The sequence below is a fragment of the Cryptomeria japonica genome, chromosome 3 (assembly GCF_030272615.1).
Source record: "Cryptomeria japonica chromosome 3, Sugi_1.0, whole genome shotgun sequence".
NCBI classification, from domain to species: domain Eukaryota; kingdom Viridiplantae; phylum Streptophyta; class Pinopsida; order Cupressales; family Cupressaceae; genus Cryptomeria; species Cryptomeria japonica.
The window spans coordinates 809721582-809745456 of record NC_081407.1 but is presented as its reverse complement, the minus strand read 5'-3'; the positions used below and the strand labels follow the sequence as shown (position 1 = coordinate 809745456).

General features: G+C 34.4%; 1 protein-coding gene and 1 non-coding gene across 3 annotated transcripts in view; both read left to right on the top strand.

Annotated features, from left to right (window-relative positions):
• The window catches only part of LOC131054388 (origin of replication complex subunit 1B), a 49881-nt gene extending 45365 nt beyond the window's left edge, over window positions 1-4516 (top strand). The window contains exons 3-15 of one of the 2 annotated variants that reach the window (XM_057988898.2): window positions 580-729; window positions 847-1011; window positions 1092-1243; window positions 1350-1452; window positions 1656-1778; window positions 1869-2030; window positions 2231-2288; window positions 2398-2576; window positions 2755-2967; window positions 3149-3201; window positions 3292-3368; window positions 3512-3595; window positions 4091-4516. In XM_057988898.2, the coding sequence (XP_057844881.2) occupies window positions 580-729; window positions 847-1011; window positions 1092-1243; window positions 1350-1452; window positions 1656-1778; window positions 1869-2030; window positions 2231-2288; window positions 2398-2576; window positions 2755-2967; window positions 3149-3201; window positions 3292-3368; window positions 3512-3585 (1509 nt within the window). In that variant the 3' untranslated portion in view covers window positions 3586-3595; window positions 4091-4516. Of the gene's footprint in view, window positions 1-579; window positions 730-846; window positions 1012-1091; window positions 1244-1349; window positions 1453-1655; window positions 1779-1868; window positions 2031-2230; window positions 2289-2397; window positions 2577-2754; window positions 2968-3105; window positions 3202-3291; window positions 3369-3511; window positions 3596-4090 lie in introns of both variants that reach the window. The other variant, XM_057988896.2, reaches the window with a different exon arrangement.
• Window positions 637-713, top strand: LOC131054395 (small nucleolar RNA snoR28). The gene has a single exon (XR_009107994.1). It is a non-coding gene; the product is annotated as a small nucleolar RNA snoR28 (small nucleolar RNA).
• Window positions 4517-23875: the final 19359 nt, after the last annotated feature.

Genomic DNA, 23875 nt, shown 5'->3' with positions numbered 1-23875 from the left:
TTTCTCAATGAAAACATCATCTTTGTAATTGGCTATATATAACCTTCAATTTCATTAATAAAATATCCAATTACCATAATAAAAACAATACCAATTTCAAAGTAAAATCCGAAAAGGAGAATGACAATCAGCAAAATGAAAAACAGGGGATGTCACATGCAACAGAAAAGCTATCTTTGGAGTATTAATTCATTTTTTTAAGGATTATTGGATGATTTTTAGTATATACAGAGGATAGATTTTTGAAGAGCAAGACAAAAAATATTTAGTTTTTGATTTGTAAGTTTATTATGATGCAGAATTAAATAGGAGATTTATTTTTATTTATTTGATATAAAAAATTTAAAAAAGAAATTGTTCTTCAAAGAAAGTTTGGAAGGCTTTTAGATCTTCTTGATGAAATTTATCATTCTATCTTTATAATTTCGTGAGGTTTTTATATTGTCCCTCTCTCATACAATATTACCCAACAACATTGCTTTTAGATAATCTGATTTTGTTGTAAATTGCATTGGATAGAATCGTAATCATCATTCTCTCACTTCAGGCTTATGCAAATAACAAATATTGGCTCTGCAGATGGAGTCCATCCTTAGACATTGCTATGTTAAGGGCCCCAAAGAATTTGAGAAATGCACTGAGGGAGATGATGTATTTCTCTGTGAGTATGAGTATGATATCAATTGGCATGCTTTCAAGCGCTTGGCAGATGCAGATGTTGATGAAGAGGTAGGTTCAGGAAGCAGTATATTCTTTTCTACTCTAAATTTAATTGGAAAATGCGTATGCTAATTTTTTAAGTATTATACTATATGTTTGATGGGATAAATTGATATGATATTGCAGAGCAATAGAAGTTTGGATAGTGAGAATGATTGGAATTCTTCTGAGGATTCTGGAGAAGATGATTTTGAGGATGAAGAAGAGGATTTTCAGGAAAAGCCTGTGAAAGCGAAATCAACAGCTAAGACTCCATGCAGCCAGAAGTCTTCACTTTCTGTAAAGGCTGTGGTATAACTACTATCTTAGCTTTTTGGTGCTTTATTACAGATTTAATCTCTATATCAATTCTTGATACCTTGTAAATACAGAATACATACAGGGGATGTATCATTGGACTAGAAAAAATAGGAACAAAAAAAATCCCAGATAGGGCAAGGTGTCGCCGGCAAACTGATCTTGACAGAGCAAAGGCAACTCTTATGCTAGCCGCTTCTCCTGGTTCACTGCCTTGCAGAAACAAGTATGCAGACTTGCCATAACTGTTGCTCCAATTGCCACTATGATAATGTTAAATGCACGAATGTTATCTAATATTTGTAGAAAAATTCTGATTTTTTTGGAAGCAGAGAAATAGATGAGATAACAGGATTTGTGATGGGAGCACTAGCTGCTGGAAGCCAATGTTTGGGTCGATGTCTTTACATACATGGGGTGCCAGGGACTGGAAAGGTAAGTTTCTGCACAAGGAACAAACAACATGTTCATTGCCAGGGCTAGAAAACATATACCTGAAAAAAACGACAGCATTATTTGAATATTCATTAAGTAAATCTGCTTCTCTTCCCAACTATAATTTTTTTAACATTCCGCTGATATGGATGCAGTATAGATTGTATTAGTAGTATGCTGATAGGTATTTATATGGTGCACAGACAGCAACTGTGTTAACAGTCATGAAGAAGCTTCGGGCTAAAGTTGATGCTAAGGTTATTCAGCCCTACCGATTTGTAGAGATAAATGGGCTTAAACTTGCTCAGCCAGAGAATCTCTACAAGGTAATGTAGGTTGCTTGAAACTGTTTTAAATGTTTTAGTCACTACTGAATCTGATGTTCATTGATATCTTTTGCTTTCCTTATTTTGCAGGTTCTCTATGAGGCATTGACTGGACATAGAGTAAGCTGGAAAAAAGCCCTTCAATTTCTAAATCAACGATTCTCAGAAACAAAGCAGACAAGCAAGAATGATTGTCAACCCTGCATTCTGCTTATAGATGAGCTTGATCTTCTTGTCACAAGAAATCAATCAGTAATTCTATACTTAACTGATTTTTTTTAATGGTAGATATGGAGAAGCAGGCTAGAAATAGAGAATGAATGGGAAGCTTTCTATTTTTAAAATCCATTACTCTGCAAGTTACATTAATTGTATTTTTGTTTCCATCTAGACTACTTGTTGTATATGACATAGAATAATCAAATTCTGAAACATTTATTTCTCCATTTTAGGTTCTATACAACATATTTGATTGGCCGACTAGAGCCCATTCTCAGTTGATAGTCATTGGTAAGCAAATTTCAAACTGTTACTTGCACTCACTACAGAGATCAGAATAAAAGCTCTGTATTTAATTTGGATTGCTGAGATGTTGATTGTTATATGGAATTCATAATAGGTATAGCAAACACAATGGATCTGCCAGAGAAATTGCTTCCACGTATAGCAAGTCGTATGGGAATGCAAAGATTGTGCTTTGGCCCCTATTCTTATCAGCAGCTGCAGGAGATTATTTCTAGTCGTCTAAATGGAATTGAGGCATTTGAAAAACAGGCCGTTGAGTTTGTTTCACGGAAGGTATGCATATAGTAATGAATTAATTATTGATGCAGTTTGCATAATAGAATTAAGAGATTTGCTAGGTTTTTGTAAGAGATAAGTTGCTTAAACTAATGTATTTTTTTTTGTTGTATCATCAAAACATATTTTAAATAGTTTCTTTCCAAATGAACTTTTGGATAAACTTGTATTGCAGGTTGCAGCAGTTTCTGGAGATGCTCGTCGAGCATTGGAGCTATGTAGACGTGCTGCAGAGCTTGCAGAATTCAGAGTCCAACAGTGCTCCATCTCTCTAAAAACTGCATCAAATGAATTGAATGTCAGTGGGGGTGGCACATTAAAAAATTTGGTTGGCATGGCAGACATTGAAGCTGCAATTCACGAAATGTTTCAAGCCCCTCACATTCAGGTCTGCTGATTAGCTTTTGTGGATATGATTTGTATCATAATTCAGTAAATCTAAGAAATGTCTTTTCTTTGCCTAATTATGCTATTCTCTATAAAATTATGTTAATAAAGGATGATGTCGGATTGATGCTTCATCTAGATAATGAGGAGGTGTTCAAGACTTGCCAAAATTTTTCTTGCAGCAATGGTTTATGAGAACTTTAAAACAGGAACATCAGAGACAACATTTGAAAAGGTAGTTTTCATGCGCTTACCAAGTATAAATTATTTCTGCGTTAAATGACATTAACTGACTGGCTGGACCTCATTGGTTATTCTGTTGCAGCTTGCAACCTCTATTTCATTCCTATGCACAAATAATGGAGAGCAATGCCCTGATTGGGACACACTTTTTTCCATTGGGTTAGTTGATCTCACAATCTTATTATTCTTATCGCATTGTTGGCAGTTATACCTCATTTCAATGTCTTGACAATATAGATGCATGTCCATTTAGTATGTTAGAAGTGAGCATTTAATCAGAAAATTTGTGCATGGTTATGCAGTTGTAGGCTTGGTGCTTGTCGGATTCTACTTTGTGAACCAGGTTCTCGCCATCGTTTGCAGAAATTACAACTGAACTTCCCAAGGTATTTAAGGTTTTTCTTAAAATTTTATGTGATTTTGTCAAATTTCGTATACACTTGGGTGATTTCTGCTGTTTACATTTTTTGGGTAAGTACTTTGTTCTACATTTTGTTACATAAAGAATATCCTCTTTGTAATAGCTTTAGCAGTTTAGAAGGATTTATGTAAAAGTATTCATTTTCTAACTACCAGCAAATGATTGATCCACGTGAAACATTCTGTTGAATGGTAAGAGTTTGTTTGTAGGACTGGATATGGCTGTACAAAATTTGCAAGAATTTCTGATGCAGTAGTATGGAAAACTTGTTTTAGTTCGTATAAAGACAAAGTAATCACAGTTATATTTTTTTATTCATTAAGACAAATTCCTTTTAGATACACAGTTGAAATATTAGAAATTATAGAGTTAATGCTGTCAATTTAAAATAGCTTATGTCTAGATGAAAAAACGAGGTAATAAGAGTTTCACCATTTTGCTCATTTTCTTTTGATGACAGTGATGATGTTTCGTTTTCCTTGAGGGATGACAAGGATCTTCCATGGGCATCAAAGTATTTGTGAAAGGAATAAAGTTTATATTTCATTAGTTCAATGTCCAAATTCGAGTTTCTGGGGCATTCAAAATTTGTATGCCATTATCAATTGCTTACTAGATATTCATTCATTCATTTATTTTAAAGTGTCACATATGCATTCATTGCTTTGGATAGCTTTAATAGCCACTGGAATGACATTGCCATTTTCAGATCAAATAAAACATCGGGTTTGTTTAAAAATTTGGACTTGTTCCGTGATCGTTGCCAAGCATTGCTTATGATCTGCTAGTGTTCTGACTTTTGTAATCTGCCACTTTTTGGAGATGGCTGCTGTGAATAAGGTATATTGCATTATTTCCTCATTCAGAAAAGGCACAATTAATACTACTATTGAATCTAAAACCCTTTTGAACTCATAAAACTACTATGCAGAAAACTTACGTTAATACATGTTAAACTATAATTAGGGAAAAAATGATTTCTTCAAGGTTAGATGGATAGTATTTTCAATATTGTCCATGAGACTTAAACAATCTATGGAACCTCAAGAGTAAAAGCCAAAGAAGCGAGATACTGTTCAAAAAAAGGGTATACCAGTTAAGCTGTAATTTGAATCTCTGCTATTTTTCTGCTTCTGAAAGTTTATTCTCCTGCTGTGGATTTTGATCAAAACTTACCTGCTTTTTTCAACATTTTCTTCTTGACATACAATAGTCAACGACAGTAAGTATAGGCTGTCCTGGTAGCTAGCCCAAATGTTGTCATAAATGGAGTACATAATACAATGCCATTCTGTGTCTACCATTTTGTAGTGCATAAAATAAAAATCCCCTCTTCTCGATTTTCTTTTGGAATCTTCCACACATTCATCTCACATCTAAGTTTGTGTGGTCCAGTTCTTAACTGGGTTATGACCATCATCGCTTTTCATTTGATTTTTACCATGTAAGTTTTTTTGTTATGTTCATAAGTGGGATTGAACTTAGTCATATAGAATTGCTTTTTCCTCTGTTTTTTGTCCACATCTTTAGTTTAAACATTTCCCTCATGTAACTTCTACATGTTGATGCTCTTTAATCACAAAACTTAATTGAACATTTGAATGCCTCGTGGTTCTTTTCAAGATGCAAGTCAACATCAATAAAACGAAGATTTTGATCTTCTTGGGCTGAACAGATGAAAAAAATATAAGTTTCCCGTTTGGGGGAAATCCACTTGAGATAGTTGCAACATAAGTATAGATGGGACTCAATTTCAATATCAAGCTTAGTTGGGAAACTCGTATAATGAAGAGAAACCAAAGAGAGTGGAGATTGATACACTTAGCAATTAGGTGCAATGATGCTAATTGTGGGACTGGAAAACCACTGCCAAGTTCTTGTATGGGCTGCTAGTAGTGCCGGTGGTGCTCTACAAGTGTGAAGCTTGGGCCAACAGTATGTTGAGTCTAAAATGAAGATAATTTGAGAGAATTCAGAAATTCTTAATCACAATCAACTTCAAGATTAAACCATTGGTTCCATTTTGGTTGGCAGCTAGACATACTTGTATGTTGATACTCTACTTGTTCGTTCATCATTTGTTTTGTTTCATCCATTCTCTCTTGCTCTTAAACTCCTCTCATTTGCCTTTGGGCACCTATCCTCTTTCATGTTCTTTTTTTCCTTCGCATAGCTTGGGAGATGTATCATAACTGTTAATTTATTGTAAAAGTACTTGTTTTTTCTAGGATTATTTTGTATGGGACCATTAGTTTAATCTTGAAGTTGCTTGTGATTAAGATTTTCTGAATTCTCTCAAATTATCTTTATTTTTAGACTCTACATATTGTTGGCCCAAACTTCACAATTGTAGAGCATCACTAGCACTGCTAGCAGCCCATACAAGAACTTGGTAGTGGTTTTCTAGTCCCACAATTAGCATCGTTGAACCTCTTGCAAAGTGTATCAATCTCCACTCTCTTTGGTTTCTCTTCATTATGCAAGTTTCCCAATTGAGCTTAATATTGAAATTGAGCCCCATCTATACTTATGTTGCAACTATCTCAAGTGGGATTCCCCCAAATGGGAAACACATTTTTTTCATCTATTCGGCCCAAGTTGCTTAGTTCTAACTTGTTCATAGTGTCTATGGACTACAACCCTATAGTCTTCACGAACTCCTAGTTCTTCCATCTTGTCTCTATTACTTGTGTCAAATGCTTTTTCGAAATCAATAAAGTACAATAAAACTACTTTTTTGTTCCATACTTTTTGAATTAGATGTAGAGAGTGATGCAATAATATGTAGTCAAATTCTTTGTTTTGAAGCTTGCTTGCCCTTTTGGTCTTTTTGTTGATCTCTCCAGTTTTAAAAAGGTGTATGACTAGGCTAGTGGTCCATTTTGCATGAAAACCTTCTTGAACAATGTTAAAAATGTTTCTTATTGGAGATGCCATGATGTCAATTATGGATTTTAAATATTTTTCTTGTAAACCATCAATATCTTTTGCTTTGTGACACCTTTTTAAGCCTCTATTATGGTAAATAACATTACTTGTACACTAATTTCTATGGATGTGTCCTTATTTTCATTGTGCTCAAAGTTGCTTAACATAGTCTAGCCATTAATATTGTTCTTTGTTTATTTCTACTTGTTTCCTCTTAAAAAAAATGTTTGGCATTGTGTTTATCAAGCTCTATCATCTCTTATTGCCTTATTTCAATGTATTATTCTTTTTTTCTTTGATTTAGTTGTATGTACACTTTTTTATTTGCCATATTCCCTAGGTTCTTGATTTTTTTTTATTATTGCCTTACACTCTTCATCAAACCAAGCATTGTTTGAAAAGCTATTTGTTTTCTCCTCCATTAATTTGTTGTCAATATTTCTCATGTGAGGCCTGCATTGCCTCATTTCTACACCTCGTAAGTTGGCTTTTAGCGTTGGGCTTAAAATTTAGTGATTCTCGTGTCATAATTTTGTTTCCCTACCTTTGTCTTGGCCATTGAATATCTTGGGCTAGCTCATGGTATTGTTAAATTCTTGACAAATTCATTATGTATATTAAATTATATGAGATCAATGATATTTAACATTGACCTTTTAGGGTAACTCTTGGAAGCATGTGATATGGTCAACAACAGTTTCTACATTTTATGTCTTGCATTTCTAACCTACTAACGTTGGTCATGTCCCTATGCCATTAACATGGTAAGATTTTGTATGTTGCATGAACTTAGCAATTTTTTGCCAACGTAAGTTACACTAGTTTCACGCATATATTATATTTTTTGCCACTTGTTGTGTTCATCTTCTTTAGCCATAGGTGGTTGTCATGTGTCACTCTTAAATTATTAGCTTGCTTGTTTATTGTGTTGGCATAGGAATCCCCTATTAGCCTTACTTCTCCAAGTTTGTTATAGGTTGTGATGTCTTCCCTAAAGTTGTATATGGTACTTCACAATTTAGATTCGTTTTCTTATATACTTTTTGATTGTTACAGGCTAAAGTAGCATGTTGCTATGTTGATTTTTCTTCCATTATCTACAATTTGAAACCATATACATTACTTGTATAAATTTACATTGTCTTTTTTTTTTTTAATTAATTAATTAATTTATTTGTGATTGTCATCCTTCCGTGCCCCTTTCACTTTTTATCCACCATTTTTGCATATTGATTCTTTTCTATGCTCCGCAAAATTTGGGGTTTTACATCTGTCATATTTGTATCTTTGTTAAAACAATTTCTAGCCATGGGCCCTAAATCGAAAACTTTACTCCAATGACAACCTCTACACTTCTAGCTTACCATAATAATTGCATTTAGTTGGCCTCGTCTCCCTAGTTGATAAGTGACATTTTACTGTAAACATACACTTTATTATTATTATTTTACTTTCATTCCCACTTGCGTTTGCCTTCCAATCTAGTTGTTCTCACTTTTTATCAGTTCCCTTCTTTGCTCTTGTTAAATTGGCATCCAATCTTCATTCGAGTAAAATCATTGGTCCTTTCAATAACACCTTGTTTCTCAAAATTTGTATCTTATCACATGTCTTGCTTCCATTACCTTTTCTAGCTTGCGTGCTTCGCATATTTGTCCTTTTTCATGGCAAATTTTCCTCAATTATTCCTCTTACTAGGTTTTTGGTGACTTCCTTATTTTCTTAATCTATCACAATAATTATTTTGGTTGACCTACCACTTCTCTTCCTAAATATTTATGTATTCATTTTTCTTGTTTTTGATTAGATAAAATGGGAAACAATCCTATTGCATTCATTCTCTTTGTTTCTCCAATGTTTTTTCGACTATTCATGCTTGTTTGTAGCTCTTATATTTGTGTTGTGTTAATTTCTCGTGTGGTCTTTGCTTTTTCTTTTGGTGTGATTATTTTTTGCTGAATTATGCTTTGGCATGTTTCTTGCCAACCAATTGCCATAATTTTTTGTAAGTTTAATATCCAAGTATATCATTATCCTTGCTTAGTTTTTGTTTTTCTTGTACTGCTTTGGCAAGTTTGGCTTCTTGAATTTGTTCCCTTGTTTCCAAGCTTTCTAATTTCCCCTTGATGTTTATTAATTCCTTTACATATAATTTGGTAAACCAACCAAGTGGTGTTGATTCAAGGCTATAAGTTTCTTATTTGTCTAAATCTTTTTAGCATAGAGGTTTTTTTGTTGACTAATGTTTGTAATGACCTTGTCTTATGATCATTTGGTTTTGTTGCACTTGTATTTCCCTATTTTTGGTTTATTATCTCATGTTTTGATAATTCCATTTTGGGGTATTCTTCTATGTGCATTTCCTTCCTTGTTTTTAGTACAATAATGACAAGCTTCATGGTTAGCTCCTTGATTTTAATTTGGTTTATTTGCCAACATAACTTTTGCCTTGGATAAACAATACTTCATTATTCCATGGTATTGCTTTTGCATTGACAAAAATTGATTGTTCTCCTTATCTTTTCTTTGCAACTATGGTTGTCTTAGAAATGGTCTCACCATGTCACTTAATTAAGGTGCAGTGTAGGCAATGATTGTTTGCCCTAGCATTTGTGGTATCACAAATCCTTTTATTTGAAAGTTTGTATTATATATTTTGTTAATGACAATATTGATCTTCACTATTGTTTACTTTTGTTGGTTGTGTTTTGTCATTACTTGTTCATTAGGGGCATTGTGCTCTTTCACATTCTCTAAATTACTTTTCTCTTTTATTCCTCTTTATGGATCTTCTTCCATTTTAAATGGATAGTGTGCTACATTGAATGTAGGCTCAAAGATTTGAAGTAGCTAATTGTGTTTGGTTTAGAGATTTAAAGACTTTTATCATCATTCTTGTACAACGTCTAGAGTAACTTTGCTTTTGAGAAGATATAAATTGGTCTTCTTACCAGTATGTGCCTCTTTGTAGACCTTGCTATTTGTGCTCTACTCTGTTATTTTCATATTTTTAATAAACCCTATTCTTGTTGTTGAGAAACCTTATTTGTGCCACTAAATGAGATCATGAAACCTCACAATATTCTCAAGTAGTGAAACCTCACAATCTTTGTCGAAACCCTTCAAAAGATAAATCCCCATCTTCCTCTTCTAGTCTTTGTTTATTTCTTTGTATTGAAACTTGCTAAAATGCCTTGTAATTCTTGTATAAATCTTTTTTATATTTTGTTAAAACACTACCTTACATAATGAAGGGGAATGACATGCTGGTGCAGGAGCATGTAGGTAGACTGGCAATTGACACTGATAAAAAACAATTTGTTTTAGTTTGTTTGTTTTCATTTTTTGATTTGGCATGGCTTCACTCTAATCAGTTTGTAGAGGTCATTTCTCTCCATGTTTGATTAGAGTCTAGTGGGTGAAAAGGAAAGTTTAAAATATGTATTGGTCAATAATTTTATCAAATGTTGTAGTTGTAATTGCCTTGGTAAGCATGTAATGCTTGAAGAAGCATGCTCTTTTCGAATGCCATGAATGACCAAAATAAAAATTGAATGGCAAGAAGAAACTTTAGACAATTGTAAAGTATCGGTTCAATTTGCTATAGTAGGAAATTATGTAGGTACCAAGGAAATCGAATGGCATACTATAAAAGAGTTTAGAAACTTCCAAATCAATGCAATGGTAGGTGTTTAAAAAGAAAAAAAAAACATTGAACTCTCATTTCACCCAATATTGATGGAAAACAAAGGATTGTAGGGAGGATGTCGATAAGTCAAGCATTGAACCATTGGAGGATTTGAACAAACATCAAACCATTAAAAGAAAAAAAAATGCCACTAAAGACAACATATTCTAAATTAAAAATACAAGTTGAAACAACAAATAAGGTTGAGTATTTGGTTGAATGTGAGAAGGCATTGAGTGGATTATAATTAAGGAATTTAAGGAAATCTTTAAGGGAGTAAACAACCAAGAAGAACACAAGGAAGTTGAGGACATAAAGCCCAATCGAGTGGTAGACCAAACAATTTGGAAATGCATTGATAAGATTGGATTGCAAGTTATATAAATGACAACAAAAGGTGGCCTTTGGGAGGTAGCTGTGCATGATAGAGAAGTAGGTGGGCTGCGTAGAGAGGTGTATTGGCCAAGGAAGAAGTGAATGAATGTGTGGGTATTGCCCAAGAGTGGCTGAGGAGTGTGAGGCTGCATAGAGAATAGAAAATGAGAGTTGCTTAGATAGGAGACAAAGTTTGTGTGAAGAAGATAATTCGTAGAGTTGAGTGGCCAGTGAATGGTCATGAGTTGTGAATATATGTAGCGATTGTGCATTAGAGAGTTATTAAATTGTATATTTGCTTCATTGTTGCAGTCCATATTTTTATTTAATAATAGAGCCTGTTATTTTGAATTTTTGAATGGAGTGTTGCAGGCAAGGGTGATTGTCCTCTTGCATCAAATGGTATCAAAGCCTAAGATTCTTGAGTGCATAGGTAGAGCATTGAACGTGAGGCAACCTATGCCTGGACCTACAGGTGAAGAGTGGAGTTGTGTGAACACATTGATGACCTTAAGGTAGTTCACACTTGAGAGTGCGAAGGAGTTGTGGAGAGCTCAAAAGGATTTTTTGCAGGTGTGCGTAGTTTGAAGAAGAGGACAAGGTGGGTCGTGAGGAGGCCCATGTTGGTTTCATTCTTGGAGTGATATTGGGAAGAGAGCTATGGGATATGGAGATTCCAATTGAAGAAGAATAGATGCAGCCGGGAGATGAGAGAAGTGAGAGCAACCCACAAATGAAGGAAAAAGAGAAGAGAACATGGTTTTGGTGAACCATCACTTGGTAAATTAAAGCGATGAAGCTTAAAGTACCTCGTAGGTTGAGGTAGTGTAAGAGGAAGAAATTCATAAGGTAAAGGTTGGGGTAGAGGTTTATCAAGAACATGGTGCATTGCTTGACGAGATTAAATAAGTCGTAGTGAGACATGAAGAGGAAACCGTTGCAGTGGTAGAGGTTGAAGAGAATGTTCCAATAGAGGTAAATGATTTTGTAAAGTCTTGTAAAGAAGAGAAAGCTAGAAGTGAATTGGTTGCATATGAGCATGTAGAAGTTGTAGAGAGAGTTCAAGGGGATGTTGGGGATTTGTATGCGTATATGGTTTGTTTGCATTTGGAAGCAAAAGAGGATGTTGTTCGTAAGATTTGGTGGGGGTGGTCGGTTTAAGGTGGATTGAAATCCACGAAAGAGGAAAAGAGTGCAAAGGTTATTTGGTGGAGGAGGCCAGTTAGTGGGGGTTGGATCCCATGAAGGAAAAAAGGAGTTTTTGGTGGAAGAGGTCGGACTACAGTGGACATGAGTCCACGAGAGGGAAGAGGAGAAGAGGGCACACTTGGTGGAGTAGGTCGACAAGTGTCTTAGCTAAGTGTTGGAAGAGGTGGAGGAAGAAGCTATCTCTTTCTACATCAACGATGGAGCTCATTGTAGGTTGTTTACAACTTGAAAAGGGTAGTTCAACTACCTAACTCCATTTTGTGAGTTTTACTCACAAAATTTTTCCTTCCCAGTGTGTCTGGTGTGGGAGCATGTAGGCGAATTGGCAATTGACACTGACCAAAAGCAATTTCTTTTAGTTTGTTTGTTTTCATTGTTTGATTTGGCTTGGCTTCACTCTAATCAGTTTGTAGGCTTCATTTCTCTCCATGTTTGACTAGAGTCTAGAGGGTGAAAAGGAAAGTTTAAATTATGTATTGGTGAATAATTTTATCAGATTTTGTACTTGTAACTGCCTTTGTAGGCGTGTAATGCCTAAAGAAATCAACTCTTTTCGAATGCCTTGAATGATAAAAAAAAAATGATTGGCAAGAAGAAACTTTCAAACAATTGTAAAGTCCTTTGTTTTATTCAACATTACCTGTTCAATTTGCTATGATGGGAAATTATGCAAGCACTAAGGAAATAAAATGATAGATTAAGAAAGAGTTTAGAAACTTCCAAACTGATGCAATGACAGGTGTTTGAAAGAAAAATAAATCGATGGAAAACAAAGGATTGAAGGGAAGAAGCCGATAAGTCAAGGATTGAACCATTTGAGGATTTGAATAGACATCGAACCATGAAAATAAAAGAAAATGCCACTGAAGACAATAGATTTTAGATTAAAAATAAAAGTTGAAATAACAAATGAGGTTGAGTTTTTGGTTGAATGTAAGAAGCATTGAACATTTTATAATTAAAGAATATAAAGAAAGCATTAAGGGAGGAAACGACCAAGAAGAACACAAGGAAGTTGAAGACATGAAGCCAATCGAATGGTAGACCAAACAATTTGGAAAGGCATCAATAAGAGTAGATTGCAAGTTATATAAATGAGAACAAAGGGTGACCTTTGGGGGTAGCTACACATGATAGAGAAGTAGGTGGGCTACGTATAGAGGTGTATTGGCCAATAGGAAGGATTGGCCAATGAAGAAGTGAATGTGTGGGTATTGCCCAAGAGCGGTTGATGAGTGTGAGGTTGCATAGATAATAGAAAATGGAAGTTGCTTATAGAGGAGACAAAGTTTGTGTGAAGAAGATAATCTGCAGAGTTGAATGGTCAGTAAGTTGTCATGAGTTGTGAATATATGTAGCGATTGTGTGTCAACGAGTTATTGAATAGTATATTTGCTTCATTGTTTAGTCCATATGTTTATTTAGTAACAAAGCTCGGTATTTTGAATTGTTGAATGGAGTGTTGTAGGCAAGGGTGATTATACTCTTGCATCACATGCGTACCATGTAGGGGAAGAACAAATTTCTAGATCATAAGTATATCCATTAATATATTTATTAGAATATTATTCTTTTAGAGTGACTAAGATATATAGATTAATGTAATACTTCTAATATTGTTGACAACATAGAGGAAGTAGACAAGGATTTAGAATATAGGGTTTAGAGTCCAGGTTCTAGGTCTAATGTTTCATGAAAATGATTTAGATTATTAGACTAAGGACTCAAAAGTATGGAATATATATCGAATAATAGAGTAGGGCCATGTTAGGGACAACAAGGGAATATGTAATAGTGTTTATGTAATACAAGCTAAAAGTTTTGTAATATTGGGAGGGGACCAAGGACAAGGGATTGCTACTTAAGTTTTAAATCTTGAAGCACGATTGATTATGATTGTATGCTCTCAAACTCCCCCCTCTATTTTTTTGACTCACTTCAACTAGTTTGTTCCATATGCATCTATTGGTGTAGAAGTAGGGTGCTTCTATATAAAAGCTAGTAATTAATGCAAATCTTGATTGAATTTCATTCCACACATCCCAAGGATTTGAATTGGAATTGGAGATTCTACATTCATTGATCTAGGTTGAATTTGTAGTTATAAATTTGAAATTAGTTTAGATTTTGTAGTTGCTGGTAGATTTGCATTTATGGCTTTTACCCTGAAATTTAACTTAAAATTTCATCATGGGCTTAGTTAACCCTTATCCACCTAGTTGCTACTTGCTAACTTGAGTGTGAATTAGTCAATGTACATGTTGGGGTGTTGTATGGAAAGGAAAATTGGGTGTAATGCATCACGAAAGAAATATGTAGCATTAACATCTTTATGAGTAGTGATAAATTAGGCATCTTGTATGGTTGTTTGATTCTTCAATTCTTGTTAAAGTCATTAGGTTGATTATAGGGATTTGACTAAGGTAAGCCTTGTAGTACATGAAACTCAAAAGACATCTTCTATTAAATCTAAGTTGAGATATTGAAAGCTAATACAATTCAATAGGTGTTAGGTGCACATGTTGTATATGCATAAAAAATGTTGAATTTGTAGATTTGAGTCAAAATTGCAAGCACAATAATTGCTTCGACAATTATAGATTGAACCATAACAAAAAATTGATTATCTCACAGTCAATCAGAACAACATAGTGCCAAATCTAATCACAAAAAACTAATTAAATCATTGAGCATGACCTATAGCTGAAAAATGAAATGTGTCATAGAAAGTTGAGTTCTTGTATCCTCTATATTTAATTTCAAAAATGTTGTTTCCATATTGTTATTGCCAAAAGTTATTAATCTAGGGTTATGCCATTGTTAGTGCTTGTTTGCATTTATTAGTACTAGATAAACTTAAAAGAAAGAATTTTTATTTATTTATTTTAATTTCTTTTTAACGGTTTAGGATTTAGGTTTTGTCATTAAGATGTAGTGAATAGAATGTTAGTATATATAATATTAGAGTAATAAAATCTCTTCTACATAAATATTGGGTAAAGAGGTAAATGTAATTAATTAGGCAACAATTTACCCGAATTAATCATAGACGAAACATATCATTATAATAAATGTACAAAAAATGAATGCAAGGGTTAGGCATACTTAGCTCTAAAATGGGTAATGGAGGAATGCTGTTCAAGTTGTGCATAATTAGTTCACCATTGTAAAAAATGTAATATCCTTTGTTTGATGATTGTGTTATAATTTTTATCGTCTTGGAAATCTCCATAATTAAATCCTTTTCTCATTACTTGTCTTGTTTAAGATATCTCTGTGGTTTAATCCCAATTCTTGTAGGTTTGGTTTGAAGTGATGCAAACTTGATTTGCAAGTCAAATTGATTAGTTCTACGTAGGATGATTTGATAGAATATGCAATTGAGGATTCACTTGTCTTTATCTTTTTGATATTTGAATTTGTTGAGGTGGTATTTAAGAACAACTTTAAAGAATTACACACTTGATAGGTAACTACGTTTGTCTAAGTCAACCTCATGGTTTAGTTGGATTGGCAAAGGTGAGCAATATGAAAGACAACATGCACAAACATATTGATGACATATATGAGACAATGTAGAATCAACTTCTTTGTTGTCCTTTAGACAACAATTTGTGCTTTAGCTATTCTCCACATGAAATTAAGTACACCTTGAATTTGTTTAAATATAATGGCATTGTAACGTGTATATATGTGTGCTAACTCATAATGACTCATAGAAAGGGGTATGAATGTAACAATTTGAGTTTTAAGATTATCAATTTAGGTTTATTCATGCATGTCTCTTGATTGAGCTAAGTTGATCTTGCTTTGGTTAGAAATGAACAATCAAATTTAGATGGAAATCTAAAGGTATGGAGTGAATGCACATATTGATGAGGATGGAATAGGTATGGATAGGTAGCAAGTGCAAGAACATTAAAATGAAGATGAATATCGATTTGATTATGAGCCAAATGTAGTACAAGAGCATGCTGCTTATTGATATGTTGTGTATTAAGATATTCCCATTAAGGTGGACATGAAATTTAATGGGATATAGCATGACTATGCTAATTTTACTCCTACATTTTGCCCCCATTTTGATGTGTGTGCAAGTCTAACACAATAAAACGTTCACATTAAATGGGTATTTTGAGCCAACATGAATCCTAAAATTTGAACACATATAGAAGGATATTGATCCATATAAATTAATGCACCAGTCATGAATTTTTCTTGTACTATCTTTAGTATGAGCATTGCATTGAAATCTCTCAAACAACTCAAAGATATGCAATGATTATTTTTGCTTCATAATAAAAAAAATAAAAAATTCAAGTTGCTTGTATGGAAAGTGATACAAAATGCTAAATGATATAGTAGTGCAATATGGGTTTGTGTGATGTGACCATGCGATAAAATTCCACACAATGTAGTAACGTAGTAAGTCTCCACATGATAAACATCTTTCTGTTGTAGGCATCTAATGTGATGACTGTCCATGCATATGCCAAACACAATAAATCTATGTTCAAGGAAAACATACAATTTTTCCTTGGAAATGAATCCATTTGTTATGGTAATGTGTTATATCTCCATGGGACATGGTAAGTGTGATAAATCTATGCACTATGCAATCATGTAATTAGATGAATATCTTCGTGATGTTGCAATCGAGGTTCATCTAGATACAATGCCAAGTCTTTGTCTAACACTAGCATTATCTAAAATCTGAACCATCAAAAGTGTTAATTATAATATATCCTCTACTCCCTATTTCTACCTCCTATTGGTTGCATATAAAGTGTGCTAAAAATAGGAGAGGGAAAAACGATGCATAATAATGATGATGAAAATAAGGCAATTAAGTAAGATGTAAACATATAAAAAATGTATCATCATCTAAAAAGCATTTAAGATCATAAACAATAAGTATTGAGGCAAAAAATTTCTCTTGATATAGGCAAGAAATAAAATAAAGATGATCCCAAAGGCTAGATAAGCATAATGTAACAATCCAAATGTTTATTGAAATTCAAAGATATTATAAAAAATACAAAGTGGGATATAAGCATTGAAGCACACATCAAGATGATTGCCTCTAATATGAGCAAGATGATAAAATGAAGGTGACCTAAATGCAAGGAAATGACCAAAAGGATTTCAATAGAACGCATAAGATAATACCATGATAAGGGTCTCAAATTTGCCTTCATAATATGAAACATGATAAGAGATCATAAGACCTAGTAGAATAAGAATGAAACCATAGTTATGCTAAGATCATGAGCATGGAGTTAATTATGGAGTCATAAATTAGGTATATATGATAAGAATAAGTAAATGTCGGTCACAATAAAGGTAAATATAAAAAGCATGGTAGTGATGGCATATAAAATATATCATAGGAATGGAGCATAAATCATGAAAACATGTAACAAGAAATAAGTAAATACTGTATTGGAGCATATGCCAATTTTTTCGTTTTGATCCCTAGGGTTTATCTTTTAGGTTTTTGGCTAAAACCATAGTTCTGATAATGTTTTCAAATGTTTAGTTGTGTTGAGTTTCTATGTTTAGGCATTTATCATTCATTGAGCATTATCATTGGTATGTGCTTCATTTTGCCCAATGCTTAGTTGTGGTCATATGGAGTGACCAAGTGCTTGCTACATTAAGCCCCTTGGTGCCTTCAAAAGTGCTTAAAATAGGTTTGTTTTTCAATTTTGCACAACTTTTGCAAATGGAGGCGAAATTTTGCGAGCGAGATATTGACAAAAAGGTCTTTTTGTCAACTTCGTGGTGATTGAGGTATTTCTCATATTTTTCTTTTTGATACTACTTTTTATTTGTTGAAGTTTGATATTAGTTTTGCTCCATTCTTGTGTTCACAAGGGGGTTGATTGATTACAATGTGAGGGAAAATTTGTTGCATTCTCTTGTTTTATCATGGATTTGCCAAAATTAGAGCTTCTAACTCCATATAATTATCATAAATGGAAATCTGATATGGAGATGTTGTTGTTGAAATTGTAATTGAAGCGAATCACATTAGGCCAAGATCTAGAACCCACAGATGCTACAAAAAAGAGGAAATGGTTTAATCGAAGTGATGATGCTCTTGGTACTCTTATCATGTGCATTTCTCTTGATATTCGATAACATGTGAAATCTTACACACGTCACAATGAAATTTGGACTACCCTAGAGAGCATCTTTGGTAAGCTAGATAAGATTAGGAAATTTCAATTGGATAATGAACTCATGAGTCTTGATCCTAGACACTTTAACAATATCTAGGACTTCTTCACTAAGCTCAAAAGATGATGAACAATTAATTCTATCTATTCTCTCTAAGCTAGGTCTTCATTATTCTATATTTGTTTTTGCATTTTATGCTATGATGGATGCTCTAGGTAGTGCATACAATAGACCTTCTCTTGATGGCTTTGTAGCTCAGCTCACAAGGGAACAAGCAAAATTGACAAAAATTTGCACATTGACAACTTTGAGGTCTCAAGCACAAGAAACATAATGACCATTCTAAGTCTAAAGAACAAGCTAAGGAATCTCCTTCACATCTCACTCTCGAATCCATGACCTCTTGTAAACTGGAATCATCCAAAAAGAACATGAAATGTGCTTATTGCAGGAGAACAAAATTTGACGAGAATAAGAGTTACAATAAGGAGATTGATGAGTTTACCCACCTTCATCAGAAGAACAATATCTCAGTGTCTCCTCCTCCTTTTTCTACTTCTTGATTGACACAATCTTCATCTAAATTGTGAGGGAACACATGATTTGTAAATGAGATGAAAGGTAAAGCACTCTAGGCCTCCATTATTCTTGAAAATGGGAGATTCCTTCTTGATTCAGTTGCATCTCGTCGCATGTCATATTCTTTGGGTATGTTCTCTTCTTTTGACCCTCATATTTCTCCTAACATCTTTGATTGGTAACAATACATATATGAAGGTTTGTGAGGAAAGGTTCTATTGATATGGGTGAGTGATTTTTTAATGATGTTCTTTGTGGACCCTCCTTGACCACTAATATCCTTTCAATTTATCAAATTACTCATGGTGTACAAGGTAAAATAGTTGAGTTCACTTCTAATCATGTATTCATTAGAGACATGGAGACTAGAGGTAGCATTGCTATGAGGGTGGTGGATCATGCATCTCACTTGTATTCCTTTTCTCATTTTTTTCTTAATGAGGATGTTCCATTAGATGATGTTCATACCCTTCCATCAAGGGTAAATCATGTTTGTGAGGAGAAGTTTGGACACTTGAACCTTAGTGTTCTTGAGACTAGTTTTGACCTTCCTCCTACTCCTCCTATTTCTTTAGATTCAGGTTCTCTTCTTGAGTAGGTTGATCATAGTTTTTTAGATCTTGCTATGTTGGATGAGTATTTGGCTTGAGTATTTCAAACTTGTTTGTTAAGTCTCATCTTGCAGATTTGGGAGACATATTTGAGGGGGTCTTCTCTCCTCTTTGATGGTAGTTTCAACACAATAGTTGATACATCTTCATTTTCTTTGAATATTGACATTGACGAGTTTCTTCATTCATTAATTTGTTACATTTCTTAGTTGAGTTTGATTATGATTATGTGGTGGATTATCTGTGCTTGGAGACTCCTACTCAATTTATAGAGGTTTCTATTTGGAGATTTCCCTCCTACTTTTAGTTGGAGATGTAGTTGCTTCTTAATCATTCAGTTGACTTGTTTCTTCCTAAGGGGAGATATGTTGCTTGTAGACATTGGATCATCTTTTCTTCCAAACACATTTTGTCGATATTGGAGCTTCTTCATCATTGGGGGGATATCATGTCTCTCTCTCTTTGCTTCCTATGGGGGGATCATTCATTGTATATACCTGATGTATGTAGTCCTTGGGGGGTATGTTTGAGTCCTTCATGCGTCATGCATCATGCATCATGCATCATCTTGTTTGTTTCTTTTTCACTCTTTTGGAGATGAGTTTTCTCCCATGTGGTTTTCTCCTTTTCTCTACTTGTGAGAAATTTCATTACATTTGCATTGTACATGGGTACCTAAAAGGGTTGTGTATCTAGGACCCATATTGCATAATAATCTTCTCCCTAAGATGCACTTAAGGGGAGTGTTGGAGTGAATGAGTTTTTACCATTTACTCATGTTGAAGATTACTTAGGCATTATAAGTTATTAATTACTAATGCATCTAATGTTTTATGGTAGTTGGTTGCCCATAATCTATTGGCTCTCTCCTTGTCTTGCTTGTACATTATATTTGCATCTCAATATAGGTATTCACATTTTGGTGAAATAAATTTTGCTTCTCATGTACTTTGAAGGTGGTTGTTTGCAGATTGTGCTCCTGGGAGGTGGTTACGCCAATCCTTTTTTGTATGGATTGCTGTTTGTTTCCTTCAAGCTTATATAGTCAATAGTACAATGATTTGAAGTGAAAATTTCACAAGCTTTCAAAGACATTCTATCCTTCCACATTTTATGACTTGCACAAAATACACCCACTTAGATTAAATCATAAACTTGGTAGAGGGCATGAAGTTTCTAGATACTATGGAGTTTTGCTCTTAATGAAGTTTTAAACTTTTTTTTTTTAATTTTATAAAAATAAAAATAGGTAATTATTTATCATTTTTGAGTATGAACAAGGTGTAAAATTATTATAATTCTTTTATCACTTATTAATTTTTGTTTATCTTAATGAAAAAATAACATATTTAGGATAATTTTTATTAAATTTTAGGTCTATTTTAGTACAGTAAATTTCAATATAATTATATATTGACAAGTGCGACACTCTTGTGCTAAGTCAACTTGAGGGCCTCAAGATCAATCCTAATGGGCTAAAGATTAATCTATGAGGATTGAAAGTTAAGCATTTTACTTTAAACAATGAAAATATAACTGTAGCGTCGTAAATTGTACGCACTTGCTAGGGTGGTACAATTTCACACCTAGTTTAGCACCCGCCTTGGCGCATTTTGCATTTTGCATTGCATTTCCCCTTTAGCACTTAATTAATTAAATTAATTAGGTCTAAGGTCCTATTTCATCATCTCCCATATCATAAAGTTGGGCCCTTTTCATTAAAGTGTGCCCCTTTCATTTTATTCCTCCAATACATCATTTAATCAAAAACCCTAATTAGGTCCTATTTTGAACTTGGGGGCTTGATTTCGGGGGTCAAAACATCTCGAAATCACCTGTAACTTCGGGATTCACTCTAAAATCATCATATCCGACGACCTTGAAAATTTGGTGAAAAGTTGTCGGGACCATGGCGCCTGGTGTGCACATGGTTCCAGATATTTTTCCCGAAATTTTAGGAGCGTGATCCAATCATAAAATAAAGCTTAACCCCAAGAAATTGGCAGGAGATTCAATCTCTCGGTCGGCCTAAAGTTGAAATTAAGACCTAGGGTTTCATATATAAGAGCTCTCTTTCTTCATTTGAAAGCATAAGGAATTTTGGGTTTCAATGACCTTCTATGCAGCGAAAGAGCAGATCTTTGAAGACTTCAACAACATTCAACATCCATCCATCAAGCATTCATCAATTTCATTCATCCATTTAGGGCTTTGAAGACATTGAAGAACAATAAGGGATCACCGACTGAAGATTGGCTTGTACCCCTCCCTTGGGGCTGGGTATGATTTCATGTTGTTTTCATGTCTTTGCTTAAGCTTCATTATATCACTTGTATTCATGCTTTAGATCTATTTACATCTTGATTTGGAGCATTTACATTATCATTTACAAGCAATTAGGGTTTACTTTCTAGGTTGCTCTAGTTTGCTTACTTTCATTTTAGGATCTTGCACACACACAAGGTCTGCACACACAACTTTTACTATACAACTCCGCTATTCGTGGAGGTGGAAATCACCAAAGCGGGGGTTTGACTAAGGCAAAACCTTATATAGCCGCCCACCATACCTTTTCAGATATAAGTGCTGGTTTCGGGATTCGGACGACGCTGCAAGTTACAGATCCGGGAAAAGCAAGCCGAGACAGCACTCCACACCAAATTGCAGAGAAAAAGACCAGGACAGGGGCGTGGGGCGCCCTGGTCCTGCCAGGACAGGGGCGCTGGGCGCCCTGGTCCCTCTGTCAGACAGCAACTTTCAGCAACTTTCTGACAGCTTTTCAGGTTGCAAAACAACAGTTTCAGGGGCAGAATCAGGACAGTGGCGCCCACGCCCCCGTCCCGAACATTTTCATTCATATTTTAACACCGGGTACGCATTTACATTCTTGTCTTGTCCTTGTGTTTACAGCTTTCCATTATTTAAGTTCAATTCTGCAATCTTGTTATTAGTTCATACTTGCACCTTGGGGTTAAGGATTGAACTTGCATCATTCTATCTATCATTTGCAACAAAGGAATAGAAATCCTAATAGGTAGCCCATGGCTCTCTCTTCCACAAAAAGAAGTAGCCAATTGTGTGATACCTCTAGGCTCTTTCGTATTCCACAAGTGTGTGATTGAAAGTGAGATTAGGGCATGTTTGCTTAAGTGTCACTTTTTCCCCCACACATTTTGGTGAACCTGACGTGAACTCCAATCTTCTCTAATTCTGATTTAAGTTTTCAAATTTGAGTGTTTATGCTATTTCAAATTCAAATTTGTATTTACAAGTTTTAATTTCTTGCAAGATTCAAAAATTTAGAGGAAATTTTTGCTAAAACCCTAATTTTGTTGAACTTGTGGATAGCTTAATTGGGATCAATAATTTCAAATCTGATTTAGGAACTCATTTGAATCATAAATTTCATTTTCTAAATCTACATTCTAAGTGCTTGCATTGGTTAAAATTAAACATTTCCTTCTATTTTGCATGTGTTATCATTTGAAAGAGGAAAATTGTTGTCATGATGCATTCATTTCATAGATGTGATAATGGGTTAGCTTCCCTTGTTTCAATTTTTCCTTCTCCTAAAGAACCTCCCCCCATCTATAACAACATTTTAGTGCCTAAAAGAGTTGCTTCCAATCCCTTTGAGACTCTCCCATGCTATAAGGATGAAGACTTTAATAGTGATCTTGACAATTCTCCTAAAATGTGCCATTCCTATTTAGCTACCCTAGAGGAAGAGAATGATATCATAAACACCTTTCTTAATGTTACTTCACCTTCCCTACATGATGCCTCTCTAAGTGAAAAGGTATTGATGGATATTGACTTATTTTCTCCTAAAGTTGGTCCTTCCAATGGGGGCATGTTAGTGCAACAAGAGGTTATGAACACTTCTTTCAAAGATCTCCTTCCTAAGCATGAATCTTTGGAGAAATATGTTCATGTTCCTCCTAAAAAACACTCCCTTCATGAGGATCCTTTTGTGCAAGAAGATGACATGATCCCTACATTCCCTAGTGATGGCATTTCCTTTTCCAACAAAATTCCAACTAGAGATGATGAATTAATGATAAATGCTTACCCTTCTCCTAAAGTTTGTCTTACCCATAAGCATCCCTTAGAGAAAGAAGATGAAATAATAAGCAATTTCCTTAATTCTCTCTCCCCTAAAGATCATTATTGAACATATTTTGAGGAAAAAGGATGAGTTTAACATATCTATTGATGCTCTCCCTCCTAAGGATGAGGAATTAATAAACAATGTTATCTCCTCTCCCGAAATTGACAATACTTCAAACATTCCTTTCAACAACCTCACTATTTGGGACGAACCATTAGAAGAAGGTGTAGATTATTCTCTTCCCCATGAGAGACCCCTAGCCAAAGGGGATGAAGTCAAGATTGAAAACTCCCTTGATAGTTTCTCACCTTCCTTGAATCTCAATTATTCTCCCTCTCCTCAACTTGGTTCTACTCATAAGGAAACCCTAGTTCAAAGCAAGATGGTTAACATCTCTTCCAAAGATCTCCCTCTCAAAAGTGAGACTTTAGAGAGTAATGTTGATCCTTCTCCTAGAGAGTTTATTCCCCATATAGATCCTTTGATGATAGAGGATGATATGACCTTTCCTAGTATTTCAATGCCTACCCCTTGTCTCTCTCCTAAAATTGATTTAATCCG